The sequence below is a fragment of the Papilio machaon genome, chromosome 14 (assembly GCF_912999745.1).
Source record: "Papilio machaon chromosome 14, ilPapMach1.1, whole genome shotgun sequence".
In the NCBI taxonomy this organism is placed as follows: Eukaryota; Metazoa; Arthropoda; class Insecta; order Lepidoptera; family Papilionidae; genus Papilio; species Papilio machaon.
In genome coordinates, this window is record NC_059999.1 from 1,754,916 (window position 1) to 1,769,501 (window position 14,586).

Sequence of the window (14,586 nt, forward strand, 5' to 3'; positions counted from 1 at the left end):
TATTACATATAGTGATATAACACTATACGCCCTACTTACGCTATTATGTTATTACATTATGTTATAGTTTGAATTTCACATACTAAAGTAAATAGAACGAATGTTTATGTAAAACATAACCTTTGGGTTGGGTAAATAAAAGAATTTTAAATTAATATAAACAGAACTATAATAGAACTAATCAATTTGGATAAATTAATTTAAAAGAAAGTTAGTGAAAGCAGTCATCCTTTTAAATAATTATGCCAGGGTCACGTATTCGAATCCCCATTGTATTATACAAAACGTATACTCGTACTGTTTAAAGTTAAATTATCACATTGTTTTATACTTTCTAATAAATATTAAAGAGTTACAAACAAAAATACCATGCCACAAATCCTTTAGTTGGTGGTATTTCTAACCGTATTACTTGTAGTTCTTTCTCCAAATATCTCCTAATTGCCACTTATTTAGAAGACAGCATGTTTATTATCAGATATCCCATTAAAATATTGACTTAAAATTCTATGTTCCAAAATTAAAACTATTTAATATTATAAATGCGAATTTTTATGGATGGATGGAGGTTTGTTTGAGGGTATCTCCAGAACGGCTAAACAGATCTCAATTAAATTTGGCATAGATGCAGAAGATAGTCTGGAAGAACACATAAGCTACTAATATATTTTTTTTAATTCCTTTCGGCCGAAGTCGTGGGGTACAACTAGTCACAAATAAAGTTACAAATTAATTTAACAAAGAATCAGTAATTGTATTACGCTTTACAAAAACGGCGGGAAACTTGACTCAATGCCAAAATGTCAAGGACGCAAATTTGTCTCATTTTCATTTCCGCGCGCGTAACTCCGACCGTACAACATGCAATTAAAGTTCCGGCCACAGACCTCAGTTCAGAGCCACGTAATTGTCGCATTTTAATATGAAATAAGTTATTCACGAGAGAATTTAATTTTTACATAGTAAATTTAAATATAATAAAGAAATGAAAATAGTATTTTTTATATTATAAAGTGACAAACGAACAAACAGCTACCTGATTTCGCCGAAATCGAATCGCAAATACAGATGCGTTGTCTACCGAAGGAGGAGTAGACGCACAGAAAGAGAATATTACCCTGTCCTAGCCGTCTAATACACTTCCCTTACCATCGTTCATATATCTTCGCAACGCAGATTATGTGATTGCAAAATTTGATCTTCTCTTACAACAGAAATTTTAATCGATTGTATATTTAAAACATTTCACAATACCTAAAAAACTCATTGTTTTACGGCCTATGTTTGCGCATAATTTTTAAATTATGTTTTGTATTTTCACAATGACCTTCAATGTTTTACAATTGACCTTCAATATTATTACCTTCCTTATTTCTCCGTCTATTGTTTTGATTATCTTCAAAATGTATAAGGGGAATTAAGTATCTATTGTCATGGAACAATTGCTAGCGAGTATTAAAAGTAATATTAAGATAAAGGAAGTATGAATATTGCTTGCGGCTTGAGTCAAGTGATCTTGGAGTGACATTGCTATGAACTTAATACGTTCGGTTGTAAAAACATTTGGTAGTGTATTATTGACTCACAAGAATTTTACATCTGATAATTTACCTCTCGTTACCAAAGACATCTTACTAATGTTACTAATATTATAAATGCAAATGTTAATATGGATGGATGTTTGTTTGAAGGTATCTACAGAATGGCTTCATGGTTCCCAATAAAATTTGATATAGATGTACATCATTGTCTGGAAGAACACATAGGCTACTTTTTATGTCTTTTTTTAATTCTGCGCGAACGGAGTCGCAGGCGACAGCTAGTATAATCATAAAACATAAATATTTAATTATCTCTTTATTGTCAAATTTTATCTTTTATTATTTAAATTTGATTTACTTTCCTATCTTTTCCAAAAAAAACCTGATGGGTGGAATTGGCGGGAAATCGATCTTTTCTTTTAATCCCGAACCTTGTATTAACGTCGATATTTTTAATTCTAAAGAAACGAACTAGGAATCACACTACGGATATTCAAATAAGAAATAATTACATTTTTCAATAAATTTCAGGTTAATGTAAACTTTAAAAGATCGTTTATTTCATCTTTTAATATTAAAAAAAAGTTAAATTGCTTACCATTGTTGACAATTAAATTTTTAAATTTTGCAACACCATAGACAATTCACTTATCAAGAGCACAGACACAAAAGTCGATCACTTTATTACACAGCACTGCGCTGCGAATGCACCAACAGCCACTTCCTTTACCTTTCTGAATCTGTAAGATGAAAAAAAAAACATTGACTTAGTGAAAGTGAGAGCGATTCGGTCGCGCCTTGTTGAGATGATTTCGACAATGTTATTCGCTTTTTAGTAATGTTGGCAAATAATTAATGCTACGGCGTGATTGTAACTTAATGCACCAACTAGTTTTTGCACAGTCATAATATTTTTTTTTCGTTCGTTTGGCGACAAAAAGTTTCAATCAGTTTCAAAGATTTTCTCTTTTTTATTTTTTCATATTATTCAGAACATAGCTATGTGCTTGTTTTTTGTATTCTTTAAGATAAAACAGTGGGTTCAAATTTATCTAATCGACTCTGAATCCTTAATTTTAAAAGCATTTTTAAATTACAAAAAAATTACATATCTATCATACATTAAAAGTGTTTGTTGCAATTTAAATAACATTCGCAATATTTTTTTACGCACATAATCATGAACTACAACGATCCAATAAATGCGTTTTCGGTGGCTGAATACAATTTTACCTTCATTTAAAATTCGTATTAAATGGCCTGGGATAACATGTTGGCCTCAGCCCCACAACTTTCAACTTTTAACCACATATTATGTAATGTTACGGGCATGTTAATATATCACTCCAATGTCACGCCTTTTTAATAAGATAGCTTTCTTTGAAAATAATACTGAAAAGCAACGACAAAAGATGAAATAAAATATACAGAATTAAAGTCGTGAATTCAGATGTATCGTAGAATTTATTAGAAACTAGCTTTTACCCGCGACTCCGACCGCGCGAAATAAAAAATAGAAAACGGGGTAAAAATTATCCTATGTCCGTTTCCTGGTTCTAAGCTACCTGCCCACAAATTTTCAGTCAAATCGATTCAGCCGTTCTTGAGTTATAAATAGTGTAACTAACACGACTTTCTTTTATATATATAGAGGTATAGATATGTTATTTAAATTTATGATACAATCATGTCTGATTTTAATAAGTCTGTGATTACAGTATTATAAAGGTAAAATTTTATAAAACAGGTTTGTTATAATTTTCCATTTTGTTACTAATGGTAACTACGTATAGAGTTAGTAAGTCGAGGATAGACTTTTATACATCTGTTTACTATTATCGTAATTGGTGATAAACTAGAAAGAAATCTGGATCATGACTTATTCTTGCATTAAATATGAAATATTTTGTTATCGTTACCAAACAACAGTTGATAATAATCTACGTTGAATTATAACTTTCTAAGCATATTAACAAATCGAGGGCAGTTTGACATAGATTTTCACTGGCGTGTCGACCGCTGCAAGGTGCGACTCGTGATACCCAATAATATATACGTTCGACTTTTAATCACTAGTAAATGTAATGGAATATCGGTTGTTATGTCTTACATTGGTAAAAGCGCATTCACTATGTCCGAAATTCGAAAGAATTCAATTTTAGTAACATGAAATATTTATAAAAAAATGGAAAGAAAGAAAAACCATTTATTGGCCATACAAAGAATATAAAATCAAAAAGAAAAAAAACACACACACATAAAACAAACTTGGTACAATAGTGTGGCAAAAGGGAGCCAGCTCAGCAAAGCAGGGACAGACTAAACAGCCCCTGCGCTGTTTTTCAGCTGGCACATTTACAAAAAATAATAGTAGTAATAAAAAGTAAAGAGAAAATAAAAAAAATGATTTCTGAATACGACTTCAAAAATCACTATATTCATGATTTTTATGTGTGTACAGGCGACATTTATCGACATAAGTGACTTGCTATTTTATCAAAAAGTAAAAAATTTAGGTTATGTAATTTAAAGAATAGTTCCGGTTTTAAAGCAAACAAAACTATAAACAAATTTAATTATTACTAGCTTTCGCTCGCGACTCCGTCCGCGCGGAATTAAAAAAAAACTTAATAACCTATGTGTTCTTCCAGACTATGTTCTACATCTGTGGGAAATTTCATCAAGATCCATTGAGCCGTTCTGGAGATACCTTCAAACAAACATCCATCCATCCATCAAACATTGGCATTTATAATATTAGTGAGATTAAATAAAATAGTTACCTTTACGCATTTAAGTACATACTTCTTGTTAGTGAAATAAAGCCGAGAAATAAACAAACAAATTTTAATTATATATATTATATCTTATAGTAGACATCTCTAGAATAAACAGTTAAGTCAAAGTCTTAGAGTTATTATCAAAGACAATCTTTGGAAAATTCACAAAAATTTCCATAAAATGCAAACAATGCTCAGTACAAAATCATCGAGGGTAAAAATAGCGCATTTCACGGTGCACGATCTTGGCGAGGTTAAGTTTATCTTAACAACTTTCCCGCACTCGACGCAAGTTCTGAAGCGCAAACGAAAACAATTGCTTTAAAATTATTTTTACGGATTCTTATTTGAGTAACTAAGAATCTAACTCGAAATCTTTTCATCTACGAAAGAATTTTCATTTATTTAACAATTAAATAATTATCAACCCATATATTTTAAACAAGTTTTCTTCTTTTTTTTAAGTTGTTCCTCAATATATATATCTGTGCATCTCCAACAGAACAACAAACGCATGAGATAAATAAGATTTGCATATTTATTTCACGTCACTTTCATTTCGAATCACAATACGATTTTACATTACGATAAAACTGGGACATGAATATAAGACACGTGCTTCATAAATAAAAGGATATCCAATACTTCTCGTATCATAAATCATATCTTTTAAAAATAAACACAATTATAAACATTATCTATACTTGATATCACATCTTAAACTCTCCATATTTTCTAAATATGTTTCGAAATATTCTTTAAAAATTCCTTATTAGGTAAATTAGAAAATTGCAAGTCGTACGAATGTTTACTCTATAATATTACAAAGAGGAAAAATTTCATTGTTTGTTGATATTAAGTAGACTTGGAAACTACTAAAGCAATTTGGAAATTCACTATTAGGAAGCTAAACTATCCCTGGGTGACATATTAAGCTGTATTTATTACTAGACTTTTTTAATTCCTAGCAGACGAAGTCGCGGGCAACTGCAAGTTCATTTATAAATACATTTTGTGACGATTGATTTAAATTCATCAACAATTATTACGGTTGCATACAATTAATTCATTTGTAGGGCTTTATTTCCTTACTCTGCTCAGCTCTGACTATGTCTACATCTCTAATAAAGTTTATCAAGGTCCCGATTTATAACATACGTAGTATAGACAAATGATCCAGAATTAATCAGAGATCGTACTCCCCTAACCTAGTTCCAAAGTTGTAATATATGGCGTGCCTAACTTCAGGAATTCCCGCCGAAACGACCTCGGAGCAATTATGGGATCAGTTGGCGCGGCATGGCTCACTTGCGGAGCCCTAATAGAGCTTTAAAGCCAGAAGATAATCGGATCAATGCGGTTCGTGTGTTAAACATAATCCTTCTTAATTTAATACATACAATAAGTCCAGCTAACTTTAATGCACACCGTCAATTAAAGCCTTTAATTAACAGTATTATTGTTGAAATTGATATAACTTTATATCTAATTTCAGATATACAATGAAACGGATGTCTCTTTTTCATGGTCAACATTTATTCGAGAAAAAAAATAGCAAAAGTTTCGATAAGTTCATTTCAAAGCATGTTTTTATTTATAATAGCAATAAATAATATTAATAGAAACATGGAATCCTAAGAATAATAAATTACTTTACATTTATTTTATACAGTTCCTATATTTTTTCCACATAAATTCTTAAGTGGTTTCTTCGGACTAAAAAAAAAATATTTTGTTATTTCATGTTTTCAAAGGTATCTCACCATAATCTAATCTATTGTTACGCCTGAGAAGGCAAAGTGCTTTTAGTGTCACATTAAACGAAACGAAGACAGAAAGAAAATTAATCAAAATATTTCTAATATTATCCCTAACTGTTTTAACATCATCTTAGGTCACGAACGAACTAAATAACTGAAACATGAGAAATTAAATAAAAGCTTGTTTGAAAAAAGTTATCAATCCTGCCATACAAATTACTTTGCCTCGAATTATGGCGTGTTTTTAACAATAATGCTTAGTAGAGTTCACATTTCGTATCTCAGCTGACTCGTCCATACGGAAGACAAAGGTGATATTTCCACGTTTCGTCTGATAGTTACTAATTTTTTTTTTTTTTTAATTTGGGTCCAATACCAGACTTTCTGTCATCTTTATATTTAGTATAGAAAACGGAAAAGGAAACCGTGATTTGCCAATTATCGATATGTTAACGAATAGCAATCTCACTCTTAAACGTTCTCAATAAGATTTATTACGCGGTAATACGTAACCGAGAGTGTGAGCGGTGTCAGTGTGCCGATGCCGAGTTACGACTTACGTCTGTTTACACATTATTAACATCCTTTCACGCGATCTTTATGACGTCGTTTGAGAAATGTTACTACACAAACGTAATAAGCTCTACTAATAAGTCATAGAGTAAAAAAATGTATGAATTTATAATACGAAACATTTCTTAATTTTTAATAACTTTAAAAAATTAACTTTACAAATTATTTAAATTGTCAATTTCTTTACATTTGTTTAATTTCACGAATTTTTGACTTTTAGAAAGGTCTAAAATCAGTTATAACAAAAGAATATCTGATATATTCTACATAGTAATAAAAATATGGGTCGTAGGTTACTCATTTTTATGTAAAGAATCGATTACAGTGATGTAATACTGTTTTTATAGGACCAAAAACGATGCCACAGTTGTGCCAATCTTGAAAGATGTGCATTTATGTAAGAAATCGATTCATCCCAACTAAATGAACTCATCAAGAAATCACTTCATTATGTGGCCGCCATTACCGCCATCTTTATTTATGGCACTACTTTTTTTACAATTAACCAGACCTCGAGCTTATGAAATGTCAGACTTTATCCTTATTTATTTGTCTGTTAAAATCAAAGGACATTTTAACATTAGAGAAAAGAAACACTTTAAGTGTTTTTTCGGAAGATTTTTTTAAATACAAAGAAGAATCTTCAATATAAAACTGTTATTTTACATGTAAAGATTTTTAGTCTGTTGTTTTTGTACTTAAACACTAATTGACTGTAAATGAATGTTTGTGCTTTTATAAAGTTTTATTTTAACATTAATAAAAATGTATTCTTTAATTATTATTCTTTATGTATTATTTAATTATGTAATTTATAATTTATGCTATTTATGTTGTTACTACCTTAGATTTCCTCTGGAAACATCTGTACACAACTATCTCTGTTTTTGTCAAGAGAATTAAAAAGAATACAAATACATTTTGTTGAAAACCACAATTTACAACAACAAAAACCATATCTTTAGAAAAATAACGTTTCTAAATTTAAGAAAAAAATTATTATCTTGATTTTTTAAGATTTTGGAATGTTCTAATGGCAGTTCAATGAACAATAAGTCGACCTCATAAGTTAGGTTTAGGCGTAGGAAGTTGTAATTAAATGGAAACCAACTGCCGACCATGAAACTGTTATCTCCATATCGCATGTTTATGCGCTCGCCTGCTAATTTATATTGATGTAATATATCCACATTTTATATTATATACTAATATTCGATAAAAATAAATTATTTATGGTCAATTGGTAAACTTAAGAAAGATCCTAACATAACCTGAAAGTGTTCCAGATTTTATGCTTAAACCATATATTTAGGAGTCCTAGAGTGAACTGATATGTACTTGTTTATTGCATGCTAGAATTTCCACATTTTACATTGCATTACATGGCAGCTAATTTAATTGATAAATATTAAAACAGAAGGGTTGCATGTTATAATTATGTAGTGCTAGCTATTTACGCGACTCCGTCCGCGCGGAATTAAAAAAATACTTAATATGTAGTCTATGTGTTCTTCCAAACTATGTTCTACATCTACGCCATCCGTTCAGCAGTTCCGGAGATACTTTTGAACATCCATCCATCTAAACTTTCGCATCTATATATATAAAAGAAAGTTGTGTTAGTTACACCATTTATAACTCAAGAACGGCTGAATCGATTTGACTGAAAATTTGTGGGCAGGTAGCTTAGAACCAGGAAACGGACATAGGATAATTTTTACCCCGTTTTCTATTTTTAATTCCGCGCGGACGGAGTCGCAGGTAAAAACTAGTTTATAATATTAGTAATACGAAATCCATATTTCATATTAATGATACCCTATATTCCAAATACAAACCACAGTATTAACGATCGATCGTTGGTTTCCGAGACCAAAATCCTTATACATACCAATCCTTATTGTACTCATATAAAAAATATCGTCAACCCTCTCATTACATTTAACAAAACAGAGATAATAATATAGTTTCAATTGAGATTTTGATCTCGCAAACAAATTATAAAAAATTATCGACAAAGCTCTATCCTGATTAAACACTTGAACAAATAAATACCGCTATCTGTTCAATGGTAATGAGAGAAAAAAACAATATATTTTTCTACGGTAAAAACCCACAGCAACATTTAATTATTGTACGCATTTATAAATGTATCCATGTTGTCACTGAATTTGCTCCAATTAAAAATATTTTGTTTTGATCATTGTAAAGGTGAAGGCGATTCTGTTGAAATTTTTGCGAAATATGCACTTTAATTATTAAAAATTTCCGTTATTTATTTAGATTATGGACCGTTAAATTATCGAGTCCCTTTCTCAAGGACCCAGTGACGCTAAAGTATGTACACGCATTAACGAAATGCGTAGATAATGATAAAGTCGTGCACTTATATTCGCTTAGTGGAAAAAGAACGTTTGACAAAGTCAAAATACAAGATCGTAAAATTGGTAGTAAGAAGTGAATACTAGTGCGCTGTTCAAAACGAAAAACTTTGCCTCTGCTTATAGAATAAAAGGAAAAACAAAAATATGAATAATTCAAATTCAATGTAGGTTAATAAAGCCCTACAGATTATAAAATATAATTAATGCAAATATGCTAACAAAATTAGCCGAAATGTTTTATCGCCACAAATGTCCGCTTTCATTTGGCTTAATAACCGTCTAACTTTCCTACGGAATTTAAAATGTTACTCTCTTGGCGTAATTTCGACATTTGAAAACTTTCAGTGTAAAAACTATAACAATTACGTCACTGTAGTGGTTTATTTTTTATGCCGCTCGGGTGAAATTCAATATTTATAGACCTAATAATAAAAACAATTAATAATAATTGAACAAACTGATAGCAAAGAGCTTCGACCAACATCTTAACAAGCTCTCATTAAACAGTTGGATTAAGGGCCTGATACAAAATACAGTTATTTTAGAAACCGCGCGCATAGTGAGGAAGTTCCTGTCTCTGCAGCCCTCACTACTGGTTGCTTGAGTCATGGGATTCCGCAGCCGGTGGTACACTATTTTTTATATAATATATTTTGTTTTTTTTTTTATAAAATGTATTATATAGATAATATTAAGACAATAAATGAATATGAAAAATAATTAAACACGTCGTATAGAAATAAAACAAAGGTATTATTCCCTAAAATCATATCATTACTAATACATAACAATCTCCCTATAACTGGAAGAAATTAAGTTCTTCAAATGTCCTAAAATTTAATTTAACTTAAATCTAAGAGAGTTACATAGATATATTAAAATACGAAAAATTAAATTAAATTAATATTTATTGCTGATAAATTATTGAATTAGGTAACAAGTTAAATAAATCTTTAAATGTATATAATTTAACTTTTAAATAATTAAAATAGATCCATTCAAAAAACGTTACATGCTGTGTTGGGTAAAAGAAAAATTGTGTATTGTGATAAAAATAAAACTTACTTTTTAAATAAAATCCGTATTCTTACACGATAGAATAACAAAATTCGAAAACTTAATCGAAAACGAATCGATACCAACGGCCTCAAACTTTTTAAATCAAGATGGCGTGCGCGTGCGTTTCGCGCGCTTATTCGCGACGTTTTGCGTCCCTACCACACTAACTTCGCTTACCACCAAACCATTCCACATGGCGGTGAAACTTACCAATTTATATTTCAAACCTAATCGACTATTATTTCAACGTTCAAATTAATAATCCTGTCATAATAAAGCATGACCTTTATCCGGGTCATTTTGTCGCAAGTCCGCTTGTATAGTTCTCGCCAAAATAATGTTTGAAATAAGTTTAAGGAATAAACTAGGTTTATTTCTGTTAATTACGTGGTTTATGTAAGTACATGATTCTTTACAATTAAGTTCCTTTTATAAAAAAATAATGTAATGTAACGTTACATAACTCTTCGTTACTATTTTTGTTATTTTATCTTTCACTTACTGTCTCTTTCGATGGACACTAGTACAAGTAATTGCATAATCTATTAGACAGAGAAAGGTCTAATATTATAGGTATATTGTAGTGTGCAAATAAAATAAAAACATTTCAGGACGAGAATTTTTACATAAACCTGATTTCAGTTATAATAATGTAAGTTTATTACATCAAAACGCCAGTCACTTTACTTTTAATTTAATGTCCGTAGATTTATGTAATACCCAGTTTATATTATTCCAGTCCAACGATCAAAACTTCCGTGTTTTTTTCTTTTTCCAATTGTAACTCGCGCTGGATTTACATGAACACTGGACTGGAATAATGTTAACTATGAATAAAATCAACATACTCCGTCATTGTAATAGGCGTAATAATATTCTTTGCACAATTTTAAGAACCGAATTTTATCCTTGTGGGTATTTATAAACGATAACTTGAGTTTGCACTTACCGCATATGAGATTGAGATTGACTACCTACATTTGCAATTTAGAGGATTTTTTTTCTATATTAAAAGACAATCAATTCATACAAATTATTTATTAAAATGTAACATTTTACAAAATAAATGTGCATGTTCACCATTTAACCGTGATGTAAACACAGGTCAACTTTTTATTCCAATTCTGTAGACAACACTTATACCTTAATACCTCGAGTTATTTAAAAAATATTAAAAATTTTGTTAGTATATAAATTATAGGTCATACACTTGAAAAAATTGTAGGCTGAAAAAATAAATGGAAGCCCTTTTACTGTTATAATAACCATATTATATTATAATGCTTTATTTAAAACTATACAAAACAAAAACAGATCTTCATTTCCTTAAAATTTTAGCCTCATTTTTAAATAACTAACAAGATATTCAAAACTTCATCAATAATTATTTACTGTGTAATTTTAAAAATTTATAAGTATTTAGTAACAGTATTCTTATAAAATGTGTAGAATATCTCATAGAACCTTATTTAGCACCTTTTTTTACTACTGCGGATTTCCACAACCGAAAAACTCATAAAAAAAAAAACAGTCACCAGTTATATTTTGCAAATGTACAGTGGCAGTGGAAACACACTTTTAAAACTTTCAGAACAATCCAATTAACTTTTAATTAAAAAGTCTCCGCTCCATTTGAGCTTACTTGATTATTTTTTACCATTTTCTAACATAATTCTTCATAGAACTTTTTTAACCAAAACCCTTAGACATCCCCCCCCTAATCTGTAAACACCAAAATAAATGTAAACTAGTACAAAATGCGATTAATACCGTAACTAGAAAGTTTTTTAGTAACAGATGTATTTGACCCATAAGAGATCTTAATATGGAGAAGTCGAGACAAGATGGTTGTTATTTTCACTATTACCTACTGAGGAAGATAAATTTATAGAACTTTGTTGTAATAAATTTTAATAAACGTTTATATCATGTATTATTTTGAGATTGACTCATATCAATGATAGCGGTATACTGAGTTGCATTAATAACAGGCACTTCTGTATGAGATTCTGTATTACTTCTAGTCTCCATTTGATCTCTCTTCTCTAGATACCTAGTGATGTAGTGCTGGGATAAGTGTTGACGAAGTTCAGTTTGCAAACGGAAACTTTCATTGCATTGAGTACATCTGTAAATAAAAAAAAATATTGTTCTTATTTCAATTGAATGGATAAATCATGTAAACAAACGTCAAATACATGGTAGATATTTACTGTGGGTTTACATTATTTTTGACAAAAAAAGAGGTAATATGTTTTAAATCAAGAATTTGGGCTCAGAAACCCACGGTTAGTAATTTTTTTAAGTATAGTGTTATTACATATGTATATGTTATTACGAAAAAAGTGTTTAATTAATTTATTTTTTTAATTTATCGCCTCTTGGTCTCAATAAATATGCTTATTGCTTACTTATACAATTTGTCACCCAAATGCGCTCGTCTATGCTTCACCAAGTCATTGCTCTGTGTAAACGCTCTGCTGCAGAATTCACAGCGATATGGTTTTTCTCCAGTGTGGATACGGTAGTGTCGTTTTAAATGATCTTTACTAGTAAACCTGAAATAAGACATTAATCTATGAATTAATGACCAATCATGATCAATCATGATTAATCATGATTGACTGCAAAATATCATAATCAGCTTTTATTACAGACCCAATGTTATCATGGGATATGGATCCTTACTTACTTTTCAGTTCTAATTACTTACTTCATAGGACAAACGTCACATTTATGTGGCTTCAGACCTAGATGGCGCTGTTTGTGCTTCACAAGGGAACTGCGTTTAGTGAACTTCCCATTACATTGGTCACATGCAAACGATCTTTCACCAGTATGAGTTTTTGCATGAGACATCATTTCACCTGTAGAATAAAATATGTTGTTGGTGCCGTCAAAAGAAGAATGCATTAGCACTTAATTAACACCATGTTTTAACCACATTTCCACTTAAGTTGCAATTAAGGTCAAGCAATAGTTTATGGTTGAAAAGTTATGATCAATCAAATTTCGAAAATTTATTTACCTTTACTAATAAAGAGCTTGGGACAGAAATGACAAGCAAATGTTTTATGCCCTATATGCCTCTTCATGTGCTGATTGAGATTTGTACTAGAGTTAAACTTTTTACCACACGTCGGGCACAAATATACTTTATCCGTACTATGTATTTTAATATGATTAGTTAATGTAGATAACTGGGAAAAGGATTTATGGCATAGAGGGCACGCATGTGGTTTAATACCATTATGTTTATTCATATGTTCATTCAAACAACTCTGTTTTAAAAATGTTTTAGGACAGATTGTACATTTAAATGGTCGATTGTCACTATGACATTGTTCATGTCTTTTCAAATGGCTTATTTTATTGAATTTTTTAGCACATACATTACAAGATAGTACTCTGCCTTTTTTAACATGTTTTCTCATATGAGCTGATAAGGAATGCATAGATTTATATGTAGATGAGCAAATGTCACATTTAAAAATTTCATTGGTTTGACTTTGGTTTTCGTTTGATTCTATTCTATCATTATTTTCTTGACTATGTATTATTAAATGATTAACAAGTTTAATTTGATGTTTAAAACTCTGTGAACATATGTCACATACATACAAATTATCTAATGAATAATGCTTTTGCTTGTGCTGATCTAATTTGGAAAGCTTTTTAAACTTCTTTTCACAAATATCACATTTTAAATTAATATTAACTTCATTCTGTTGAATATTTTCATTATTCACATATGAAATATCATTGTAAATAGTGGAATTCTTATTTTCATCAAGTTTTGTTCCGATTTCTATTTTTATTTCTGTCATTTCATCACTAAGTGTGTCAAAATTATCATCCTCTGATTCAATCTTAATATCTGCCAGTAAATCTTTTTGTAGGGATATTGAGTTGTCATTAGTATCATAGTTAATTTGACTTCTAAGATGAGTATCAATTCTCCTTGCAACCAAACAAAAATTGTAAAAACTAACAAGGTTATTGTAACAACTATTGCATACAGTTTTTGGAAGACAGTCCTCAGGATTTGCCTGGAAACAAGAAATGTAATTTATTTGGTGTGCCAATAAATTTACTACAGGTAAATAAAAAACCTGGAGTTTGATAAATTTTCGAATTACGTAAACAAATTAACAAGTAACTAAAACTCACCGCTAGACCTGTGCAGGTCAATAACATATGAGCTATATTAATGGAATCTTTTTTATCGTCAAATATATTATATTGTTGCGTAGAAGAGTCGTTTAAGCAAGTTCTGCAACTGTGGACAAAACTTTTGCAACTTGTTTCTGAAGCCATTGTAGAAGACTTGGAACTCACAACGTGATAAATTACTCAATTATCTCAGACATTTCAAATATACACAGAGATCGTTTCCGTTATATAACCTGATCAACATATAATTACACCCATCTTGACAACTATTAATAAATAAAAAACAGAATTGTTAATATTCGACAATCGTAGAAAC

At 30.1% G+C, this 14,586-nt stretch overlaps 2 protein-coding genes across 2 annotated transcripts in view; both read right to left on the reverse strand.

Annotated features, from left to right (window-relative positions):
- The window catches only part of LOC106719871 (UDP-glucosyltransferase 2), a 32,962-nt gene extending 22,637 nt beyond the window's left edge, over positions 1–10,325 (reverse strand). The window contains exons 1-2 of the mRNA XM_014514341.2: positions 10,104–10,325; positions 2,140–2,281 (exon numbers count right to left, since the gene is read on the reverse strand). Coding sequence (XP_014369827.2) covers positions 2,140–2,142 — 3 coding nt within the window. The 5' untranslated portion in view covers positions 2,143–2,281; positions 10,104–10,325. The remainder of the gene's footprint in view (positions 1–2,139; positions 2,282–10,103) is intronic.
- A 1,466-nt stretch (positions 10,326–11,791) lies between these two features.
- On the reverse strand, positions 11,792–14,582 carry LOC106719854 (gastrula zinc finger protein XlCGF57.1). The gene is made up of 5 exons (XM_014514314.2): positions 14,268–14,582; positions 13,126–14,146; positions 12,811–12,964; positions 12,509–12,655; positions 11,792–12,225 (listed from the first exon to the last, which is right to left on the reverse strand). The coding sequence occupies exons 1-5, from the start codon at positions 14,412–14,414 to the stop codon at positions 12,024–12,026; spliced, it is 1,671 nt and encodes a 556-aa protein (XP_014369800.2). The 5' UTR covers positions 14,415–14,582; the 3' UTR covers positions 11,792–12,023.
- Positions 14,583–14,586: the final 4 nt, after the last annotated feature.